The sequence below is a fragment of the Apteryx mantelli genome, chromosome 6 (assembly GCF_036417845.1).
Source record: "Apteryx mantelli isolate bAptMan1 chromosome 6, bAptMan1.hap1, whole genome shotgun sequence".
NCBI classification, from domain to species: domain Eukaryota; kingdom Metazoa; phylum Chordata; class Aves; order Apterygiformes; family Apterygidae; genus Apteryx; species Apteryx mantelli.
The window spans coordinates 10,162,699-10,187,261 of NC_089983.1; the positions used below are offsets into that span (position 1 = coordinate 10,162,699).

The 24,563-nt window shown below is 44.1% G+C and overlaps 1 protein-coding gene across 2 annotated transcripts in view; it reads left to right on the forward strand.

The window, feature by feature from the left end:
• Positions 1-10,096: 10,096 nt before the first annotated feature.
• Positions 10,097-24,563, forward strand: part of IKZF2 (IKAROS family zinc finger 2) — a 109,350-nt gene continuing 94,883 nt past the window's right edge. For both annotated transcript variants that reach the window (XM_013952180.2, XM_013952181.2), the window contains exons 1-2: positions 10,097-10,141; positions 10,887-10,991. In XM_013952180.2, the coding sequence (XP_013807634.1) occupies positions 10,108-10,141; positions 10,887-10,991 (139 nt within the window). In that variant the 5' untranslated portion in view covers positions 10,097-10,107. The remainder of the gene's footprint in view (positions 10,142-10,886; positions 10,992-24,563) is intronic.

Sequence of the window (24,563 nt, forward strand, 5' to 3'; positions counted from 1 at the left end):
TTAATTTAAGGTGACCGTATTTTCACAATCAAACACCAGGACACTTTTATGATGACACTTTACTTATGGGTCTGAAAGAGGCATACAGAAACCTCTTTTTTGAACGGTGCTCTCTTGCGTACTCACATGGCCTCCATCACCGTTGTATCTAAGCCCCTGCCCTTCTCTCTAATGTGTTCAGGATTCTCAACTCTGTTGACAGAGGAGAAGAAATACTATCAGCTTCATTTTCTAGGTGACGAACTGAAGTATGAATGAGGATATTCACCCACTGTAAGCAACAAATTTAGCCAGCTGATATCTCCAGTCTCCCTGTGTAGTCACTGGAGAAAGAAATGTTCCTCCAGAGAGTGACTAAGAGCAGGAATCTAATTTTAATGCTTGGATTTGCAGGCTGGAGGAGTCAGTCTTTTTCCATGGGCTCTGGAAGTAGCCTAGGAACATGGGGCTAAACAAGGTGCCTATAGCTGAATTCGCCTTATAAATGGAGGGGGAAATGAACATCCTCCTCCGTGCCCACAGCAAGGAATTGAAAGTGAATCTCCCACAGCCCCGACTTCCACTTGGTCCCCAGGCTGTGCTTCGCCTCTGAGATGACCCAGTGTCAGCCACTCAGACTCAGCCGTGCCACTTCTAGAGGCAGAGAGCTGGGCTTTTTGGTTTTCTCAGGCAATTTTATGCTCTGACTTCACTACTCATGAGACTCTGACGACATACCATTTCTGCAATGTTCGCAGGCTGGTTTGGGTGGCAGCTTTTCACCCCCAGAGTTTGCTGCAGATGTGCTCTGCACGCTGAACTGTTTGCACTGAGTTAAAGCATCGCACTGGGTAGCACTGACCTCTGCAAAGGATGAAGTAGCCCTAATGGGAACAGCATGGAGGAGACTAATCCCTGCCCTGCGCTCCTGTCCTGCCGCAGCCCTGCCTGTCCCCTCGATCAGGCCACGTTATAGATTCACACATCTGCAGGAGCTGGTGTGAGCCTGAAAGATGCTTTAGTCATTTAGCGCCCAACCACCGCAGCAATAGGCTTCAGCACAGCGCCACAGTCTCCCCTGGCTCCTTACGCAGCATGGGGAGAAGCGTGACACTGGAAAAGCAGTAAAGGAATGAGGACAAGGACTAATGAGGGTAAAGTAAAATGGTACATCTGCACTGACTTCTTTGTAGCTTGGCTCAGGACCCCATTTCAGCGCAGCCTGGGGCCGTCAGTCCCTGTCCCAGTGATGCCACAGCCCTGTCCTTGCCTGGCTGCAGCTGTGCTCATCCAGACCCCAACCCCTGGGCTGCCTGCTCCATGCCCGCAGTTGGGGCTGCCCCCAGCCTGCCCTGCTCCCTCGCTGGGTGGTGGGACAGCCGCTGTGTCCCTCCCGGCTCCCCGGCCCTGGGGGAGCCGTCAGCCCTCGCTGCACCGACGGAGAGGCTGGAGTCAATGAGAAAATGCCATTCTCCCTCAAATCTTTGCCCAATTTTAGAGAAGAACTGTAGTAAAAACTTATTCCAAGTTCAGAAATGTATGTATAGCATGGCCTTATCTATGCTATTTTTCACCCAGGACCAGAATTATGAATACAGTTGTGTATATCAGGTTGAAACCAGAAGGTAAGTGCCAGAAGCCTTACAAGAAAGTCTGCTCCCAGGATATTTGCAGGCTAATTTGGTAGCCTCAGGAATACTATGTGCCTATAGAAGTCTTCTGTCCTGTGGAAGCCCATTCAAACGCAACTGGAAACTCCTGACCTTTGAAGATTCAACCTCCACAACTATTCCTAGCATAGACAAAGAGAAGGAGAACCCAGTTTGCACCAAATTTTCAGATGATGCAAACCCATGAGCCTGGTGACTTGTTACTGAATTTTCTCTGGTACTTTGCAATATTAAGCTTAAATGACTTCTGCAATTTTACCAAATTCCAGCCTGAGTAACAAATGTCTACCTACCTGAAATGCCCCCGGTAATTTAAATAGATCCTGTATAGTTTTGTAACAGCTGCTTTTTGAACTTTATACCACTGTTCAGTATTAGACATATTTCACTCTGCTGGTACTGGTATTTCCAGCCATAAGCACAGCAAGAGTTATAATTCTTGTTTGTATTGAAGTAGTAGGTGGGAAGCTGGGTCATTAATAAATCCCCATTGTGCTAGGTGTTGTACAAACAAAGACTAGAAATGATCTCAGACTTAAGGATTCTATGTCTGTAGCTAGTGTCATGATTAAATTTTGTTAGAACACTTTAGAATCGTCCTACCTCATAAGTGATATATCCATATACATTTATATCTCGATAATAAAAAAGAAACCCTGTACGTTTTTATTATTGATAGTAAAACATAAAATACAATACTATTTTTCAAGTAACTTGGATATAGCAATTAGAGTACCAGGAAGAAAAGGAATCTTGGTTTCTTGTATACTTTCAGTTTATATATATGCCTGAAGTTGTCGGCTTTATAGAAGAAGGAAGAAGCATTTGCTGTGAAAATGATGCCTCACACAGAGCACACTGAATTCAGGTGAAGACTGTAGAGCATGAGCTGGTGCCCTTTTAAGAATCAAATATTGTGTCTTTGTGAATAAAGCTCTAACAGTAAAGATAAGAGAAGAAAATACAGTGACCATGTGATATATTAGCAGAATGTTTTACAAAGTCCCCCACAAAGATCCGCTGCTCTTGAAAAGCCTAACCAACCCAAGTGAGAAACTATTCACAAATTTAGTATTCAGATTACATGCTCTGCCTTTCCAACTGCTCTCTGTACAATGAATGCCTGTACAACTACAGTAACAGACACAGATCTACAGTTTCTGTGGCCTTTGAGCTATTATGAGTATTGTGCCTCTCCATAAATTACATGTGCACGTCCTGAAAATACCAACTGTTTTAATAGGAATTAATCTATAGGCTTTTATCTTAGTGAAATACAAGGGGTACAGTATGTTGCATCTCTTTTAAAATTAATAGGGTATAGCCTGAAGATATTCAAGGAGGTTCATTATTTTCTTTATAGGTCTCTTTATTGATGCATATAAACATAAAACAGTGCCTTACTGTAGGAAAGAGAAGGGGATGGCATAATGAATAGATTAGGGCTTACATGGTTTTAGATTGTCCAATGCACAGTTAAGTAAAGAAAGGTCTACATTTGTCCTCTGCAAAGTATATTGGGATTCGATCCAGTTTGTGTTCAAAGTACCCCTTCTGTGGGCAGAAGAGAGGATTCAGTCTAAAGGGAAGAAAGCTGATCCAGTAGTCGGTTGCTCCGTGGTGTTCATAGCTGTCCAAGGCAACAGTATGTTACATGTGCACTTTTTAATTTGCCCAATCTAAATAAATCTGGAACTTTTGCTGTGCTAAACTATTATTTATGTTAATACTTGATAAATGATGTTTGGCCGCTAACTCCTAGAATACTTTGACTTTATATAGGCACATAAAAAAAGGAGGATTAGATGATTTAAACAAGGTTTTACATAAAAGCATTTTTATGGTTGTTCTGAATAATAATTCACACATACATGTGCACACCCCCACACATATATGGGTTAAATGCATGTATAGTTTAAATATATCAGGCCAAGCCCATCACTGACCCATCAAAGCATAATTGCCAACAAGCGCTAAGGAATTAATTTCAGACACTGAGCGTATGTCTGCAGTTATCTCAAGGGACATCACAGGTCTGAAGACTAGACGGACTGTCCGTACGGTTTGTGATCCTCGGGGCAGCTGGAACTTGGGGGTTGTGTGAAGGCTGCTTAGGGGTCAGTCCCGTCAACGGAAACGGAGCAGAAAGAGGGTGCCCACTGCGCTCACGGGAGCTCCAGAAATGCCTCTTTCAGAGATTTGCCTAAGTGACTTATACAAGGCGGCAGAAGAAGTCTGTGGCAAAGCTGAAAATTGCTCTTGAGGAATTGCTCAGTGCAGAAAAGAAAACCCTCTCATTGCATTATTCTCCGCATTTTAGAAATGGAGAACTGAAACCCAGAGAAACAGTGACTTGGTTGAAATTACAGGGAGGACCTCTGACCATGTCTGGAAGCGAATCCAGGTCTCCTGATCTCCAAAACATCACTTTATCCTCAAGATCATCACAGCGACTCCACCAAATATCATTTGTGGGAGGCTGATGTAGGTCATTGTGGACTTCTCACCGCATCCCCCAAGCTGAGGCAGAGCTGAGTTTCGCAATGAAACCAGTGATTTACCCCTGATGCCATGCCATGCGCATGTTGCTGTAGTGAAGACACTCCCACCTCTGCAGTCCTTGGAGCTATCAAATTCATTTTTAAAAGCAAACCCTTTCATTTTGTTCCCTGTCCCCTACTTCTCCTTTGGTCACTCTTCTTTGTTTTCACAACTGTGTTTGATTTTTGAAAGCTTACAGAGCAGCAGGATTAAAAACAGAGAAATAATTACTGTAGAGGATGGATCTGGCTTTTGACCATCAGCCCCCATGGCTGAAGCAAGTTTCAACAGCTTTGGGAGAAAAGCTGTTACTTATTTATTAAAGTATTACCTGTAAGTAGAGCCAGCTGGAAGCCTTCAGTTTTCAACATTTTGATGAAAAGCATCATAAAAATTTTGACAACAAAACCCCTGGTATTTCAGTGACATTTTTTGTATTTACCCCTGCTTTTCAATGTCCTGTAAAAGTGATCAAAGGCTTCCAAATGCTGTTGAGACTTGCACCTCGGGAACGTTGACCTCCAAAATGAAAAATGAAGAAACCAAAGAGTTTGCTATTGAGTGAATTCATACGGACAGCTCAGGGGAAGTCACTTTCCTTCTGGAGGAGGATGTCCACACGGAGACGTATTCCAGCATAACTGCTATGGTATAATTATACAGCTCTAGCTATGCCAGACTATTTTCTGAGGTAGGCAAGCCAAGTCTAGTTGTTGAAACGTAGGCGTGGGAAACAAGAAGTTTGCTTTCTAGGCTCAGCTCTCTGAGCACTGTTCTTTGTGGCCTTGGGCCAGTCCCCTAACCTTTCTGCCTCCTTCCTATGTAAAATGAGAAGAGTTAAATTAACCTACTTCACAGTTGTGGTGCAATGACTAATTGGCTAAAATTTGTTGCACTGTGGAGAGAGCTGTCTATTAACTTCACTGTCTTTGGCTTGTTGAATAATTTAATCACAGTATTTTTTAAAAAATACAGTTTATCTTGCGCTTTCAAGATAGGGTGGCACATTGCAAAAGCTACTCTTGAACAGGGGAAAGAGCGTGACGTCAAGAGCACCCTATGCTTCAGGACCCGCAACGAGGATTCCTGAATCCACAAGCAAATTGGCTGTGGAAAGATGTAAGAGGGGAAAAGGGGATTAAAGCATGTACGTGTTTTACATTTGTAAGCAAAACACTCCAATATATACAATTTGCCTCCAGGGGAAAGGATAAAAAAGTATTTTCCGTTTCATTTAATGCACTACTGGAACGAATGGGGGTATATAGTGATGAATGTACTCTAGTCGGTAAACACTTGCGAAACTCACTGGCAAAATGTATTATTCCCCTGTAGTGACCAGTGTACTTATAGGATAATTCCCTGTTATTCCTGTCAGCTTCTCTGTTAGGTGAAATAGCTGAAGGGTATATTGGCAGCCTGAATTCTGATGCTTCCTAATGTTTGTGTGCTTAACATTGCAAACTTAAAACTCTTAAAACAGTATTATCTGCATATATAATACACTGCATATACAAGTATTGCTTCTCAATGGAGTGTTAATCCTGGTGCCTAATGGTGGTATTACCAAGGTCACCAGCATTCAGCAGACGAGCTTTAATCGAGAGGCGCTAGAAGAATGATCCCGTTGCACCTGATCTAAAATCTGTTGAGGCCAGCGGAAAGGCGCTGGGTGAAAAGGTATCAAATGCTCCCCATCGGGGTCTACGAGGGAACGTGTACAAAACAGCCCATGCGCTAAGTGCGCGCCCCTGCTCCCCGAGCTCTGCTGTCTCGGTGCGGAGGTGCCAGCGGGCTTCGGCGGGTTTGGGGTGAGCTCTCGCGCTGAGATTTGCGCTGCTGCGAGCACAACTTTCATGTATTATTTTGGCCTTGAGTGCATGTGAGCGCAAGCGGGACTGGGGCTTGTGCTCGGGAGAATATCCGATTAGTTTTTCCCCCTTCCCCACCACGCTGACTTCTCATATGCAGGCACTGGGACAGAGGGAAAAAATAGTGTGGAAAGGCTTTTATTGTAATCAGGCGCCGTCTCTAAGCGTAACACTGAATAAACCATCTTGTATTTACTTCGAATGTCCAGTTAAGTAATAAAAAGGGAGTCGAAACATTTCCCTCCCGTTGCATGCTTTCGTTTCCCCCCACGAGTCCTCAACGGCGGCCGCAGCGAGAGCAAAGCCGGTAAAAGGAGAGCGAGTCACGAAATCAAACACCCAGGACCGCGCGGCACACGGAGGCTGCCGGCGGCGACGGGCCCCGCACCGCATCCCTCTCTCCGCGCGGGCACCGCCGCGCGGGTGTGTGTGTGTGTGAGGGACGGGGGCGTTTTCGGGAGGCGCCGGCCGGCTCCGGGGGAGACCGGGCCCGCCGAGCGGCCGGCGCGGCCCCTGCGGGGCGCTGGCGCTGGCGCGGCCGCGGTGGCGGTTAAAAATAGAAGTGCTGAATCATGACTCGGCGGGCGGCCCCCGCCGCCGCGCTCGCGCCAACGGCCGCCGCGTTCGCTCCAACGGCCGCCGCACTCGCGCCAACGGCCGCCGCGCGCGGGGCAACCCCCGGGCCCTCTGTGTGTGTGTGTGTGTGTGTGTGTGTGCGCGCGCGTGTGCGTGCGCTGTGGTGAGGCGAGGAGCACCGCGGCGGCGGCGGCGGCGGCGGCACTTGTCCTGTAATCGATTGCCGAGCGTGCTGAGCGGCCCTGGCGGCGCGGGCACCCGCCCCCCCCCCGCTCTGCCCGCGCCGTGTCGGCGAGCGGCGGCCCGGGCGAGGTGCGCGGGGCCGCGCGCGCGCGCGGGGGGCGGGGCGCGCGCGGGCGGGCGGGCGGGCGTTGGGTGTGCGTGTGCGTATGTGTGTGTGCGCGTGTGAGTGTGTGTGTGTGAGTGCGGGTGCGTTGTGCGCGCGTGTGTGGCTGCCGGATCGGTTTCTCGGGGTTTGACCAGCTGTCCCAGGCTAACCCTGCTCTCTGAAGATGGAGGAAGTAAAAACAGGATTACCCTTAGCTACAGATCCACTGCCTTAGTTTCCATAGCCAACTGCCGTGCAAAAACACACATCCACTAGGCAGAGCGAGGCGACACTAATAAAAACACAAACAAAAGGGTGATGGAAGTGATTCACTGCGTGCGCGGCTGAGGTAAATCTGCGCCTGGCTTCTTTATTATTTTTTTTCTTTTTCCTTCTTTCTTTGCCTTCTTGGGCTGGTCGGGGAGGACAGCTCCGTCTGGCGTGCGTGGTGGCTGCGGGGACCTCGGGGTGTGCGTGTGTGTGGTGTGTGTGTGGTGTGTGTGTGCCGCGCACAGCGGAGGGGTCGCCAAGTAAAGTGCGGTTATGCAGCATCTCTCGCACGGCGGTGGGCTCGAATGACTTGTTGCTGATAGCCAAAAAAAAAAAAAAAAAAGGGAGAAGCGAGCCTGGCGGCGGTGGATGCGCGTCGGAGCGGCCGGCGGCGGCGGCGGCGGCGGCGGCGGCGGCGGGGCGAGCCCGGCGCCCGGTCCGTTAGTCAGCGCCGGCCCCAACTGCCATTTCCCTCCGCCCCGGCCGCCGCCGCCGCCGCCGCCGCCACCTGCGGGCGGGCGGGCGGGGGGCGCGGGCCCGACACGCGCGGCGCTCCCCGGCGGCGGAACGGCGGCGACGACGGCAACAAACCCCCCACCAGCCCCCCAAAATGAGGCAGGACTTCAATTACTTTGACAGGTTCTGCTGTGGGCGGGGAGAGGCAGGGATGAAGCGAGGAGCTGTATTTTGCCAAGGGCCAAAGAAACACTCCCGGGAAGTTGGCCTGTAGGTTTCCTGCTCGGGGTGTGAGTGTGCGTGTCGCGTTTTGGTGCTAACCCCCTCCCCACCCCTTCCCCAAACCCCCGTCTTTTTGCCCCCCTCTGCTCCAGCTTCCTCGCCGATTCGCAAGGAACCGGTGGATCAAGTTTTTCTCTCTCTCTCTCTCCTGCTTAATCGCATTGCTGTAGCACCGGCTGACCTGCCTTCCTCCCTCCCTTCCTCCCTCCCTCCCTCTCGCTCTCTCCCTCTCTCTTTTTGTTCTTCATCTTCCTTGAAAGTATGTGCCATTCCTGAGCGAGTTTCCCAGCCGGCTCATCCCCGGGGCTGCCGGCTGCCCTGCGCCGCATGCCCCACCTGTAAGTGCCGGGGGCGGCCGGCGGGCGGGTTGCTCTCCCCCTCTCCCTCTGCCTCTCTCTCCCTCTCCTCATTTTCCCTCTTTCTTTTTCTTTAATTTAAACTTTCCCCATCTCGCTGTATCTGCAGCACGAGCAAAAACACCCCCCAAAACCAAAAAAACACTCTTTCTCCATTCGTTGTGGAAAGGAAGGCTTAGCAGCTGGGATTTGCCATCACAGCCTAAAAATGGTGCCCAAACTTTTTTTTTTCCTCTCCCCCCCTTCCTCCTCCTTCTCCCCACTTTAAGAAATAAAAAAATAAAAATCCAACAGTGTTTTAATTTTGGTTATGGATGTTTCTGTGTTTCTTTTTGTCTTCCTTTCTCTTCCTCCTCCCTTCCTCCCCTCTCTTTCCTTCCACTTCATTGGCTGGGATGATCTTTCCCTGTTGCTTCTGATGTTTCTTTCTTTTTCTCAGTGTGTGCCTGCCTACCTGGACTAGGGGGAAGATAAGGTAATTTTGAAGGGCTTGAGGAAGCTGCTTACCTGTTTTGAAAACTTTTTGGAGATTTCTTTTGAAAAGTCATGTAAAAATCAGTAATTGAAGAGAGTTTGATAGCAGCTGGGCAGGTTGAAATTTAAGTGTTATGTGCTGAATGCCTTGGGAATTTGATCTGCTTTATACCAAAGAAGAACACAGAGAAAAGTATTTATTTATTGGGGGAAAGGCGGGGGTGGGGGGGAGGAAAGCGGGTTAAGGGAGGGGGAGGGAAGTGGTTTTGGAGACAAGAAGTGAAGCTGCCTGTTTTCCAGTAAGTAATGGAGAAATTCCAGGAGCCAGGGCTAAATATACTTGGCGATCAATACAGAAATGGCTCATTGTGAATAATTTAGCTGCCTGGTGCAGTGAGAGTTTTGAAACTAAAGGCAAAAAAAGAGGCCGTGGAGGGAGAGAGGAAATAAAATTCTCCTCTGGTCATGTCAGTTTCTTAACTTTTCCACTTAAAAGAACATAGTTATGATTATTGATCTCTCGCTCTCTTTTTTTTCAATATATATCAAATGATAGCTAGGGGGTGTCATTCTATACAGTTACTTGGGTTTCTGGAAAGTAATAGCTTGTTCTGTGTCAGCAAAGTGTTTCCAGAAACTTTTAGGATTGCCTCACGCCACAAAATGCAAGATCTAGAAGTATTAACAGTGACGCTGTGGCAGATAAATAAGGTTAGGATGAACAGGTGTGGGTACAGGTGTGTGTCTGTGTGTGTGTGTGTGTGCGTGCGTGCGTGCGCGGTGGCGTGAGACGGTTAAAGAGTTGTAATAACTCTGTCAAAGGAGACTTGACACTGGAGGGTTTTATTTTGCTTAGAACAGGATGGAGTCTCTTGGAGTCCGTGTGAAAAGAGCAATTGTTAATAGTCTCAATCTCCTCAAAGTCTGTTCTGGCTGTGAGAACTGATAATTGATAAAGCGTTACAATCCCGGCTCGAACAAAACAGGCGGAAGCTCAGGAAAAAAAGTCTCAAATCAGGTAAAAATGTGAGTGGGGAACAGAAAGGGGTGTACTCAGACCGAGATGATCCCAGTGCAGCCTGTCCAGGAGACAGCTGCATTTCTCCGCTCAGGTAATTTGCAGAAGGAGTTCAGTGATTTGCAAATGAGCACATGCAGTACACTTGTGTGTTTCTCTAGGCAGTGGCTGCAACAGCAGTAAAATGGGTAACTACTTAGGGCTTTAAGTTTAATCATTTAATGGTTGATACTGACAGGCATCTTTGAGGGTGTACTTTTCTGCCTTGCAGCACTGCACTTTGACTATGGAAGCAGAGGCTGCTGATGGATATATAACATGTAAGTAGTCATTTTATTTAATTATTCTGAATTACTTTCCTTTTCCCACTATCCTTGTTTAATGCAGGCACCTGAAACTTTAGCTTCCTTGTGTATGATCTTTGCTTTAAGATGACACTGAATTAATAACGTTCAGACATAAACTTTGTGTGTGACTGAAAAATGCGTGTGTATGGGCGCAAGGGTGAGAATGCATATATTTAAATATTTGCTAAGGATGAATGAACTTTGCAAAAGAGAGAGTTCATTTTCAGAAATTCAAATTGCAGCCGAAAGCTTTACATATTTTCACTGCATTTCTCCCGTTTTCTGTGTCAGGGCAAAATGTCTTAGTTTGTTTAAATGCATTGTTTAGCTGTCAGCTAACTGAAAGCTTTGAGGGGAAGCTCTGTACTGAAAAGTACTACTTTAGTCTTCCCTTGCCCAGTCCCGACTCTCCGTGCTTGCAAATGGGAGAGTAAATACTAACTTCTGCTGAGATAACAGCAGCTGGGGCAAGGTTTTCATAAGTGTGTGTATGTAAGACCGATGACAGTGGATTCGAGGGGACTCTTAAAAGCAGTCAGTCACGTATTTCCTTGTGGCCACCGAGAGCCCAGTTTCTGCAGACTTTGGAAGACTCTGCTAGTGAAGGAAGGAAGGGCAGGGGCGAAGGGGGAGCGAGCGGGTCGCGGTTCTTTATCGTCGGGTTGCTCTGCTGAACAAGGGCATGGAAACTTATGGGTGACTTGTTTTGTGAAAGCAGGTGACAATGAGCTTTCCCCCGAAAGGGAGCACTCCAACATGGCTATTGACCTCACCTCAAGTACACCCAATGGGCAGCATACCTCACCGAGTCACATGGCAAGCAGTAAGTCTCTCTTTAAACGTGTTTCTCTCTAGGAGTGTGTTTGGGCTAGTTGGGTCCTCCGGGTCCTCCGCTTGCGTGCTACGTCTTCGCCACTGCTGTAGGCTTTGCTAATAAGAGAAGAGAAGGACGGGGCAGATTTGTTCTTGTTCATGCTGGTGTCTCATCTAAACATGAACGGGATTGCTAGTCTGAACTATCCCCAGGTGGCATTTGAGAGCTGGTCCTTACCTGTGCCAGGTAGGAAAACACTAGGCTTTACTTGTCCTGGTTTTGTTTCAACAGGTTATGAAATCCAAATGGAAATGATTTTTTTTTTTTTTTTTTAAACTGTGCTTCCAAAGTCAGCTTACAATAGCTCTATTTAAAAACAAACATGTTTTATTTACAAAAGGGCTTTACTCTGGCAAAAATATAAAGTTAAAATATCTGGGTTTGATGGCAGGTTGTATTTTATTATTCCATATAGAAACTTCAGCATCGTATTCATTACATTAGCTTTGCCTTGGCAAGTCCAAAAGATGGCCAGGATTACTGGAAATTTATGGCACTCGGTAGCTGACTCTTTAACAAACTGAAAGGATTTTGTTTTAGAATGTCAAGGAAGAAAATGAGAAAATGTGGAGAGATTTGGGAGTTTACAGAGAGCGTCAAGTGCTCATAATATTTTTATAATTATCTTTCATGGTATTTTTTGGAGGTGGATAGATGTAGTTTACATGTGTTTCGTAAAACCAGCATCCTTCCTATTTTACTGTGTGTTTGTTTTTTTTCTTTGAGAGTGCCAAGCTTGTTTTACTGTTGGTTACAATGTTATATCAAGGTATTTACCTTGAAGTACCTCTATACTCATATTCAAAAATAATTTAAAATGCTTTGGTTCCAATATACTTTAAGAGAGTTCTGTTTTATGTGTATTAACTTTCTTTCTAGTGTTTGTACTGTGGATAAATATTTATCTTTTCAAAAGAAATGTTTCTATAATTCCCTGTCACATACTATGAAAGAAAAAGAGAGCTTTTAGGGTAGCTTGCTTTAAAATACCCCCTGTATTGCCTTCGGTCTTTCTTACTGAGGAAAAAGATGTTACTTTCCTTTAAGAATTTCTTCTTTCCTCCTGCAAATTATGAGTAAAACGCAGATTTTATGAGCCTTTAAAACTGAGGGTTATTATGAAGATCTCCAATTATATACATGTTGCTAGAGAATATGATTGCTAATACTCTGGACTGAACTTTATATGACAACCTATCATAATTCAGCATCTTTAGACAATTCCAATCCTGCTGCACTGGGATTCTGATATATTTTATTATGTTGTAAAAGTTTTACTACTCACTTTCTTCATTTTCTTTGTTTCCTTTTTATTAATGGGAAGGCTTCATTGGAAGGGGAAAAATCTCCCTGTTTTAAATCTTCTTTATAATCTAGACTAAAAACCAGAGTAAAATTAGGGAATAAAAAGATCTAGGATGAAGTCATGCAAAAATACTTTAACACATTCAATATTTTGGTGTTCACCGCGTTAACATTTTCAATGATTTTTAAGCTTTGTTAGTTCTTGCAACACACATGTATCCACAGCCTCAGTGAACTTTTTTTTTTTTTCTTTTAAATGTATTTTGTGGTATCTCACAGGTGTCTTCATTACTCTCCTCACTGGTGCTCCTGGTGCTCTGTGTTAAGGACGTGCTGTTGTTGACAAATTATGGACTCTGTCTAGCATTCTTAAGCCAAGCAAAACTCGAGCTTCTTAAATTTGTTGTTATGTATTTATTCTTAGCAAGCATCAGAATGTTTTCTTGAAGAGAGGCAGTTTGTTCTGTGTTAAACATGGAAGGTATTGATTACAGGTTGTCAGTTCTTGTGGCAGTTGCTACCTTGGTTCACTTATGTTTTTTGGTCAAATCTTCAATCTAGCATGTATAGACTAAATCATTGGGCTGTGCCTTAGAGCTTGCCACCTGTTTTGCTGGGTAAAGGAAGTCTTTTCAAAGACTTTTTTTTTTTTTTTTTTGAGGTGGAGAGGGAAGACTAAGAAGAAATGGCTCTTCAAAATATTTTGTGTGAATTCGGTTGCTGTTGTGTGGATTGATCCCTCATCAATCTTGCTGTGGTGCTGTGAGGAGGCCCATGAAGCAGTGATTCATTGTAAGCAGAGGAAATGGCTGTGTTGTATTTAGGTGTAGTTTGATATCTAGTGGAGTCACTGGAGAGACTGATCTCCTGTTGGTCTGCCATTGTAGTGAAACCCAGGGCACGTCATCCACGTCGTCCCCGCTGAGCAGGTTTGCTAATGGACAAAGTGGTACGTAAGGTGGTGCATGGATGAGACCTCAAAAGTTTCACTCCCAGTTTTGTCACCAGTTGTCCCCAGAAGATTAACAGCCCTGTTTTGTTGTGTGCTCAGGATATGCACCTGCAGGGTACAGAGCAAAGTTTTGACCTTTGTTCTTGCGTTCCATTGAATCATTTTGAACCACAGCTCTTAATTTAGCCTTAATTTGTGTCTGGCTCAAACAGAGACAAAACCATAAGAAGCAAATTTCTTGGACCTGTACTGAAACTACTGCTCTCCCAGCAACAGTAAAACTATGTGTTAGGTGAAGAGTTTTCTATGTTCATTAGCCCCTGGCAATTCCATGTTAGTAGGCGTTCTGGCTGGGCTACTGATGTTTTCGGGTTCTGTTCCAAAAGCTTTCAGGTTAAATATTTTGGCTTATATTGGAGAGAGGTCTACTACATCCTCTAACCTGTTAGCATTTTCAGGTATCTAAACTGCATGTATAGGTTATGGATGGGGCTGACACTCAATTTTCCTTGTGGATGAGATGATCCTGAAAGATAAATCATGGTAAATCTCCTGTCATAGCTAACTAATGATCTTACATATACCTTACGGTATGCATCTGCCTTTAGCAGAAGACTGTATGTATGTTGGCAGATGCGCCGTTCTGAAATTCTTTATTGTAGTTTTATGTAAGTAAAGATTTAAAATAGGTGTAAATAGTCAAACTTGAATTGGTAGATAGATCATCTCGCTTTCCTCTGTAGTGAGAGACAGATTAGGGCTCTACATGCTGAATAAAGAAGATATATTTACATAGCCCTGAATCTGACAGTCCAGATTTTCTGTAGATCTTTAGGAAAACTCTTCCAGGGCCTGACATCCAGAGCTGGTGTCAAAGGTCTGCTCAGACTCTTTGAGTTAACTGTGTGTTGGTACTGGAAAGTTCAATACATGCCCTTAAGCCCTCCTCTAGAGCCCACTGAATTCAAGGGAGTCTGTCTTGTTGCCTTCAGTTAATGTTGGAATGGGCCTTAAGTGATCAGGAGTCTCAGAATAGGAGCTGCTATGCTAACGTAAAGGTGATGGGGAATCCGTGTAAAATAGGTTTTTAAAAGAAACAATTCCCAGCCGCTTCCTCATAATACCACGCTGAGCTCTTACTATAGAGTTGTTGGAGAGAGGTTTTTTTTTTTCCCTCTAGGTTAAAATAGACTTAGAGGAATGTCTCCTTTAGAAACTGCAGGGGCACAGTTGTTTGATTAGTTGACTTGATGACCACTTTTTGTAGGCTGAAGGATATTTCTCTGAGACCACTTGCCTGGTATTGTATGGAAAATAATAAGAGCAGCTATTAGCATCTGACAGTGACAGAGGAAATTTTCTCTTGAATTAGAGACTTAAAAGGTGTTGCAGTGGGTGTCCTAGATAACTTTCTTATCTCTGCTTTCATAGACAAAGGGAGCCTTAAATGAAATGGAGTCAGAACAATCATAAATATCAAACCCAACATCTGATATTTGAAAGTGATTAAAATTGTGGTGCACTTTCAAGATGTGTTTGTAATTACTTAGAAGTGTTACTAAGTTATGAGAAATAATTTATTAAGAAAATAAGCATTGTCAGCTGACTCAGTTGCTGAAAATAATGAGGCGATATAATTTTCTGTGTGCTGGGGAATAATAGTGCCATCTGACAAGATAGCTATGGGGACAATAGTATTAAGTGTGAGTGATTTCAGTAGTAGTATTTAAGGTCAGAATCTGTTACAGAGAACTCATGCAAAACCTTTTTATAAAGCAACCAATACTGTATTCCCAGTGATCAGGATATACTACTCCAAACTATTCAATGCTTTTTTTTGGGGGGGGGGGGTAACTTCAAACCCCCAAATCTTTCTTGGTTGTTCTCATTTCTCATATGGAAACTATCATACAAGCTCTGTTTGTCGCAGTTGTGTTGCCCTGAGCAAAATGTTTCATGTACCACAGCTGTATCGGCATCACATCTGTGTGGATAAAGGAGCATAACCATGTACTCTGTCTGTTGGAATGAAACTGTATAAAATCAGAGATTGTTTCATGCCTCAGCTGCACAGCAAACAGACCTCGCCATCCCCAGAAGCCACTGCCTGGGCAAGCGAGTCTGGACCTTGTATTGGGGTTCTTGACTCTCTGTGTATTTTACACTAGCATGGAGTGACTGAGGCTGAGCCTCTGCAGGAGGCTTTCCTTTAAGGATGGTGGTTGAAGCTCTCCGGGCTGGGCTGCAGGGGGGGAACTGAATTAGTGCTTTGAGACAGTCACTCCCTGGCCACGTGCACTGGTGCATGAAGAATTCTGGCAGCCAAACTGTTGTGCTCTGAAGTGGGGATTCAGGTCTCCAGTTCTTTCAAAGAACTGTAAAGTGTGAAATGCTGCATATGGTGCTAAAATCTCAGACTGGATTACCTCATGATGCTGTGGAATCTCTTCCCCTGGAGGCCTTGAAGAGTAGGATAGACAACATCCGTTGGTCTAGGTATCTTTGGTCCTGCCTGAGAGGGCAGAGAGGTGGACTTGAGATGTCCTCCAGTCCTTCGTGTCTGACTCTCCAGCCCCCACGCAGTTTTACGTTTAGGGAGCTCAGCTGTGGAATTGCACAATGCTGTCCCATACAGAAGTGGCTGCGGGTTCACAGGCTGAAGGGCAGTGAAGATGCCCGATGCCAAGATGAATTTAGACATAAGGGCTGAGCTCAGTAAAGTGTGGCAGGGAACTGAAAGAAGTGAGCTGCGCTTACACCTTTTTACACTTGCAGAAGCATTGACTTCACTTCAGTATTTTAACCTTAGACTCTCCGAGAACCGCGGGGGGTAATAATACTCATGAAAGTTTCAGCCAATCAGTTTAGTTTTCATGAAGTTTAAGGAGAAGAAAAAGAGACAATTGGACTTTAAACAGAAATCTAGGGGTTTTTTTTCCACATGCAAGAAAGAAACTGAAGCCCTGCAGAGTAATGTTACACTGATTTAAAAATGGTTATCTAGAAGTGAAATACCTTGGATTGTTGTAGCTTCGTCCACACTAGGTTAGATTCTTCACATTGTTACGGTTAAAATCATGAAATAATTTTTCTGATACAAGTTCTTTGTGTAGATGACCCCCAGGTAGCCACTGAAACTACTAAGTAGCAGCGTAACTACTGTCAGTAGCTCACACTCCAGTGGGGAAAGGTCCTCCTGTGTGTTTGTCATGTCTTCTGTCAGTATCTCTCAGGCATTCCCTATGGAATCAAATACTTGTCTATAGAAACATTCCTCTTCCTTGGTGAGTGTTATAATGAGGGTGGAGTGAAATGATCAGCTAATCTCATTAAACACGGTTTTATTCATTCTGGTGGAACTCTCCTGAGAGGTCATCTGCCCGGGCTTCGTTACAGCACACGCCTTTCTTGGGGAGCTTCTGTTATTTTCTTGGACTGTCAAGTTCAGTTAACTCTCTTTGGTACACGCCCTGTTACAACACTGGGTGCTCTTGCTTGCTTTATAGTCAGCATGTTTTCAAATGTTTGCTTCTGGAACTTCAGTTTCTTTTCAGACATGCCAAAAAAAAAAAAAAAAAAAAAGTGCAATCCTCATCTTCCCTGAAATGCAGCGCTTTGATAGCAGCTGGATGACTAGCTATCCATTATAGAGCACTCTGTATCTTTCCCACTGCCAAATCTGGGGGAGGATGCAGCTTCTGTTGAAATCAATGGGCACTTTCTCCTGGGAAACTGGATCAAGGCCTTGTTTCCCATTCCTGTGGGGCATAGGCTCTGTCTACTTCTCCAGCTAAATGACAGTTTGCGGGGCTGGGTTTTGTAGGTGGAAATGCAGCTACCTGTGTTGATTTTGTGTGTTCCTGAAATAGGAGGGCGAGCCATGCTCATTCTCCTACCAGTGCTAAAAGGGAGCTTTGAAGTAGAGGTGTCTATCCTGGACAGGAGGAAAAGACATAGACCTCTTCTGCTTTTTCCTCAGTAACCTCAGTGAATGAGACTCCTTGGGGGATCCACCTCAAAGCGGCTCTGTAGAAGACTTAAGAGAACACGGTGCCACTGTTGTCTGTAGTGACGAGGCTGGTTGCCAGCCCGTGGCGCCAAGCCTGTGCCGCAGCACGTTGTCCTTTGCCTCGAGCAGGGAGTGCTTGTTTGGAGTCCTGACGGCTGGCTGCAGCGTCCCAATGGAAGGAAGCACAGCCACCTACTATCAGCGAGAAGCAATGAGGCTGGACAGATATGGCTTGGGCTGGGGGGCAGGAGGCCTAGTTTCTCTTCTGACTCCTGTCATGATCATGGGGGATCATTGCATCATGTTTCTGTGCCACTTTTTTCCTCTCCCCTTTTTTCTTTTGAATCAGAGGCTGTCGATGCCTCAGTATGGAGGCTTGGCTGGCATGTATTAGGCCTTGGCAAATGTAGGTATTTTAAAACAGTATCTACTTTGCTTAGATTATTTTTTTGTTTGTTTGCATTTAATTTTTACAGCCCCACAAATAGATGCACACAGATGTACCTTAATGCCAGCGTAGCTTATTTCCTGTCCCATGCAGGCATAATTGCGGTAGTTCTAAAGCACCCTGTGCTGATGTGATTACATTAGAGTGACCGCAGTGTTTTAACTCTTCTCGTACAGCTGAGCATTACCAAGTCTGTGTGTGGACAAACCCCCTAGTTACACTGCCCAGCAAAATGTGCCCTTGATCTGGAGCCAGGTCTACGTTACCGGCTTCTGCTGGCACCGCTGTGTCAGCCTGTGGCTTTGAAGAGTTGTAATTCCTCATAGACAGAGCGATGCTGGCAGAAGCTCCCGCTGTAAGCGTAGCCCGGGCTGGCGGGGTCACCTGCCAGTAGTGATACAGGTGGTTACATTGGAGCATATCATAAAGTAGGAGCCGCTGTTCCCAGAAAAGGTTGGTGGTGATTCTTCCCCCTCATTTGTGTGCGGATAGGTTCTTTGAAAAAACTTCTGCGAATAAGAACATCCTTTTCTTTAACTGACTCTTGCTTTCTCCACACATGTTATTTTTGGCTCTGCTTTCCAGTTTTTGGGTTTATGTTCCATTACTCATTTGATTCTACGTGTATGGTAGAGGCATAGCACTACAGAGGTGGTGAACTCTGGGTGCATCATACTTGTCCTTTTAGCTCGCAATTGCTCTGCACTCCCCCTGTTCAGAGAAGTCGTGGAGCTCTGTATCTCCCCGCTGGTGCATTGGTGGACATGTCCCAGCGAAGCCGAGTTTGCTGGTCAGATACACTAATGCCTTCAGGAACTGGGGCAATACCTGTAGCTCGCTGGAGGTCAGTCATAGGGCCAAACTGCTCTCAGCACCGGTGTGAAGGGGATGAATATCTGCATGTACTAGCCAGTAGTGAACAAAAGAGACAGCTGAGTTTCAGTGCGTAATTTCCCTAAATTTCCAGTGAGGAATAGTTTGTTGTTTATCCCCTTTGTTCCCTTCTACTTGAACAACAACAAAAAAAGTTATCCTAAAGATCTATTTGCTCTGACCTTCCACAGTAGGCCAGAGCCTCTCCTCTTAGCTCCTTATTAGCTGTTTCCTCTTCAGCCTCCAAAAAACCCGACTTCCATCAGAACACAGTGATGTTGTCCTGCTTTTTTCAAGGGACCTTCTGTCCCCTCTCTCCACGAAGGCTACGTTGGTCAGTGGCACAGAAGGCTGGTTGGAGAAGACTGTTGTATGCCCAAGTCCATGTAAATTTTTCTTAAAATTACTCTGACTTAGGAATGTGCATGTGTGCAGTTGTGTGAGAATTCGTACCTACTCTTTCCTAGTCCCCAGCTCAGCCTTCGGACATTTTGCGATACCCTCTGCAAGCAAATGTGCTCTCTTAGGTACTGGTCTAGCCATAAAACACAAACTGAGAGAGTTTTTGGTAACTGTGTCTGCACTTTCTTTGAGCTCCAGCAGTATGAATTAAACGCTAGCTTCAGTCCGAAGAGCAACAAGCAGGATCATGTGAATTCCCATCTTTTGAAAATGAAAGAAGGTGCCTCTTTCAGTATGACAAAAGCAAGTCTCTTTACACAGAAGAGGTGTGAGGTCTGTTCGTTTGGGGAAGAGTAGCTATTCTGTTAAAGTCATGGATAGTTTAAAAGTTTCCAAGAAAAAGTTGCAGTAGACTCAAGTCCTTACCAAGTTATCAAATCAGCTTTGTGATAGGGGGAGAAGGTTCAGGCAGAAGAAGAGAATAGGGTTTGGTTTTGGTGGTGTGGGTGCTTTTTTCTTTGTTTTTCTTTTTCTTTGTTTTTTCTTTCCTTCTAAATCTGCCTCATGATTTCTTGAGAAATTGATAACCTGATTATTTCTATGCTGCTGGCGTGTGTGTTTTGCCCTGTGCAGATAATGTCACCGGAAGGGGAACAAATTATATTAATTAACAGTTTTACATACTGCTTTTAATTGTTTGTTCCTAGATATGGCCTTGATATTGCATATGCAGTTTGGTGGTAAAGGGCCTCTTTCCCTGGAGTGCTGTAAAGTCTGTGATCATCTGGCACATGTGCAGAGTTTGCCCGAGTATGGAAATGTTTTAGAATACACTGTTGTGCCTTAAATTCACACCATGCCTTAATCCTCATCACCTTTCAGATGTAGACATGTCCTAAACATAGATGTGTGTAATAGTTTAATCTCCCCAAATTGGGTCAACTTTACCACTTGTTTTGACCTTACACCAGCACAGGTGGTTCCTGGGTGAGGTTAATACTTCTCCATACAGCTCCATGGAGCTGTCTGTGGTATCAGCTTTACTTGAAACCCTCAGTTGAAAATTTTCTCCTGCTTAAATACGCAGGGTTCTCTCTCCATCAATGTTAGGTATTATCCTTTGGAAAGATGTACCGTTTTAGGGTTGAATGTAATAATATCTTCTTGTTACATCAGGCTTTGTCGACAATACATCTTTAAGAGCTTCACAAAGGAGGCCAGTTGCAGAGATACAAATGGGCAAAAAAAGTACAGGCTGAAGAAGTGGAGAAAAACGAGAGAAACTAGTATTTGTTTGCTTCCCAGATGAGTTCAACTCCTGTGGGTAGGATGCAGCCAACTTCATCGTTTGTGTATGCAATTTTAAAATGTGAGATGATAGGTAGCTGTCAAGAGTTCAGAAGAACGATATGCTGGTTGTGTATTTAAGAGTCGAGTGCTAGATGATGTTAGCAGACTGAGAACTGTGTGAGTTTATTCTTTCATTCTCTTTAATTTGTATCTGTCAGTTGCACAATAATTTCTTTATTTCTCCAAAATCCCATGTGCTTGTATGTGAAGCCCAAAATAGAGTGTTCTCAAAGAGTATTAATGCTATTATCAATCAGCTGCCCCCAAATTAGCGAATGCCAGGTAGAAAAGGTTGGCATCTGGAAAAAAAATTGAAAATGTGTGCAGCCCTGGCTTACGACAAGCCTGGGCACGTGTAATGCGTGCAAAAACAAATTAAGGGCGCTTTTAGAGCATTTCATTCCAATACAGTAGAGATGTACAGGTTTAAAAAATATTAGAATCATGCAAGTCTCATGAAATTAGGAAGCCAGAAGAGGAGGGAGATGTGAACTGTGCCTCTGCTGAAGCAAAAGCTATTAAGCGCCACCCTTTTCAAATGTCAAAGGATTTGCGTGGGGAAAAGTCGTTGGAAGCCAGTAAGTGCTAAGTCTGCTGCTCGCAGAACCTACTTTTTTGTTAGATGTTTGTACAAAATCACCTCCCTGGTTAGGATTGTGAGACCAGACATGACTCAGCCTATCAGCATGTAACATGGTTTCAGGTTGCTTTCTTACTGCTCTTGTGTTAAAATGCTCTAAGAAGGTATTTGCTTTTTTTTCGTGCACTTCTAAATTGTTTCATTTATTTAATGACATTAGCGCTGCTGTTATTTAAATTTAGCTTCTAACTGGTAACCATTAAATATTTATAAAAAAATCGATAGTAGTGAGATTTTTGCTGTAGTAAATATATATCACATATGTATTCAAAAGCAAAGCAAACTGCAGTGCATTCCAGGAAATAATCTATACAATGCTCTGTAAAGTACTTGCTCATCTTTGTGTCAAGATGCTTTATCTAAGTCTCCAATGAAGCCATTTCTGCAATGGAACCCTATTCTTTAACAGCCTAGAACAACACTGCCCAATGCCTTAGGAAAGCAGTAAAAATAAAGTTCTTAATGAAGAACATGAATGATAACTGCAGTATGATTATCCAAGGTTCCTTAGTGTTTATGGGCAGGTAGATCCTTAAGTTTTGTGTCCCATGTGATAGACGGCACCCTCGGCAGCAGAGCACCGTGCTAGAGGAGCAGAACCGTGCTGGAACGTTGGTTCTGCTGTGCTCATGCTGATCGATGCCGTTCTGTTTCCTGAAATGCTCGGATGCTGTTCAGGGCCCCTGTCCGCTGTGTTTCCTTGCCTTTTCTGTGGTACCGGACTGCCTGTATGAAGCTGCTGGTGTGTCAGTCTCTTTGAGGAATTACTGAAGTGTCACTTGTCGAGAGGACAGTACCCAGATTTGGGTGGAGGAGGGCTGGGTTTGGGAAAGGGAAACTCTTCTGGGGTGAAGGTGACAATGTGGTGATTGAAGCTGGTGGTCCAGCTCGAGATTCTCCTGCTCACCTCTGGAAGGTTTTTGCAAAATCCTGTGTGATCCCTTGTTCCACTCTACTTCCTCCTGGGCCCTGAGATCTTCCTTATTTCGGGGGTAGCCCAGCCGTGTTGAAAATCCACAGATCAAAATTTCATCTATAAACCAATAATTTTTAAACTACTTAAAAAATTGCTTAAAAATTTTAAATTTTAAAAATTGTTTACAAAATTAGGACCGAGACCTTAACCTGCCCTCGGAGGCAGACTAGGGATCTCTGGAGGGGTATGAACAAAGGATGAGATATACAGGAGACCGGAGGGATGAGATATACGGGAGACCTGACGTGGGGAAGGCAGGTAGCCAATTTCTTCTCCAGCCCCGGCCTCTACATCATTTTCGCATGCAACTGTAAATGGAACGGGCCTTGCGAGGAGGTGACCTAAATTAATTACTCTGGCCAGGTCTTTTTTGGAAGGGGGGAAAGCTTCCTTACAAGCTGGTGATGAAAGTTCAATTTATAACCGTGACTATAGTTTATAATAATAATTCTAATGATATATATCAACAGTTTAATCTACTATAATGTAATATGGTAACATTTGCTGAGCTTTGGCTGCTTTCAGATAGTGAAAATGTGCTGGTGGCTATTGGCTGGGATTCAGAAGCATTTGTCAAAATTTTGTGCACTATATGAACAACAAAATTTGTGTGGATTAAGCAGTTATTAATTCTCCCCTATTATCCTTCAGCTAAAACTACAGCTAACTCATTAACCAAAATTAATCGTAAATAAAGCCGATCTGTTGTTGAGGAGGCTAATTAGAACACTAATTGTGTAATGATGATGCATTTAACTTCAAAATGCAGATTTAAAAGCTACTCCTTTTGGCAGTGCTGGAGCAAGGTGTTCTAAAATAAAGCGGGATGCTTAGTGCTGTCACTGGTCTGGTAATTAATACCACCAGGGCTGGCTGTGTTTTCAGTCTCCTTCTGTCCCCTATAGAGCACTCGGAAATGTCCTAATTCTGCTCGCACTGAAGCCAGTTGTTAAACTCCTGTTTGACTTCAGTGGGAAGAAGGTGCTAAGTGTATGTGGAAGTGCTGCTGTGAGATACTGCATGTATTTGGGTTTACTCTTGTAGCAGTGTATCCATACGGTGAATCATGGCATGTCTGAGCTCTGGGAATACTGGCTGTGCTCTGGGATTTGCTACTGGCTTGCCATGGAGATGGATCTGGAGTTTCAGGCCAACAAAACTGAATTGTGACTCACGGCTTAAAAATGATTGAATGAGTAATTTTCCATGCAGTTTCATTAGGGTATCTCTTCCCCCAAGGATTATTTACTGTAGATTAACTTCCAGAAGTTCTTCACTGTACTATTTAATCTGGAATTTTAAGAAGAAATACATTGTTTAAATAGTGTTTTTTATCCCAAATTGCCAAGATCTAGTGGTAAAATCAGCATCAATAGTAAAATCAGCAGTTGTACCTGCTTGCCTGCATGTGCAATTTTTTGACTGTTTTTATCTTACTTTTGTCAAAATGTATTAAATACTGTTTGGGGTCGCATGTTTTGTTGTTTGTTTGTTTGTTTTTGGTATAGCATTTTATTTTAACAAGCTATCATTTAAATCACTAACAAAGAAGTAGATGCTGGGTACAGAGTACATGATTCACCTTTTCCCATCGTTTTCAATCACTCCGCTGGTTTTTCTTTTTGCCTTGATTTAGAGGGAATTACAAAACCGAAGCATTGTATTAATCTTGAATGATCCTGCTAACTAGGCTGCAAGGGACTATTGAGCATATATACATTTTACTTATTTTATTTTTGACTTTTCCTCTGCAATTTTTTTCCCATGCTTCCTGGTTCATGGGGAGAAAAACCCTGTGAGCATGTTTTAGTTACATCACTAATATTAGAACTGAGTAATGGGGTGGCTTTGGCAGCAGTCATGTTTATAGATTGTTGGTGAGCAGATGGCTCACCAAGTTGGCATGCCAACTCCAAACTTTCACAGTCATGAGTCAAGTTTTAAATCGCAAGATTGCCTTGCATGCCATGAGATTTTTGTTTGTTTGTTTGTTTGAATAAATGGAATTCTTGGTGTACTTTCTCATTTCTGAGCTGTGTTGTTGCACTGAGGCATGGCTTTTCAACAGTCTCTAGGGTTGGAAATACCTTTTTTTTTTTCTTCTTAATTTAATGAAGGTAGAGACTTTTGTAGGCACTTACCTGAAAATCTTGCTTCTAAGAAAAAGCGGTAAATATCAGGGAATGGAGGTAAAAGTGAGACGTGGCAATCCTGGCAATGTCAAATAGTTCAAATGGTTGAGATCGTTTACAATTACTCGTTAGTGACTTCTGGTTTGTAGGCACAGGAGTTTGCTAGAAATTCAGTGCTGGTGCCTGTAATTCTGGATGCGCCAACCCATGTCGATTTGTTTGTCTCCTGTGAGTGCCCGGCTTGAGTAGTTAGCCAGCACAGAGTGCAAATGTTACGTTTTGAAATGCAAGAGTGAGGATTTTCTATAAGCAAACCGTAGCATTAAGAAAAGAGAGCTTGAGTGCTCAGATTTGCTTAGTGTGACCACAGTGAAGTTCCAAAAGAGCCAGATCATGATCCACTCAAGAATTTGGACAAATATTAATGGAAGGCT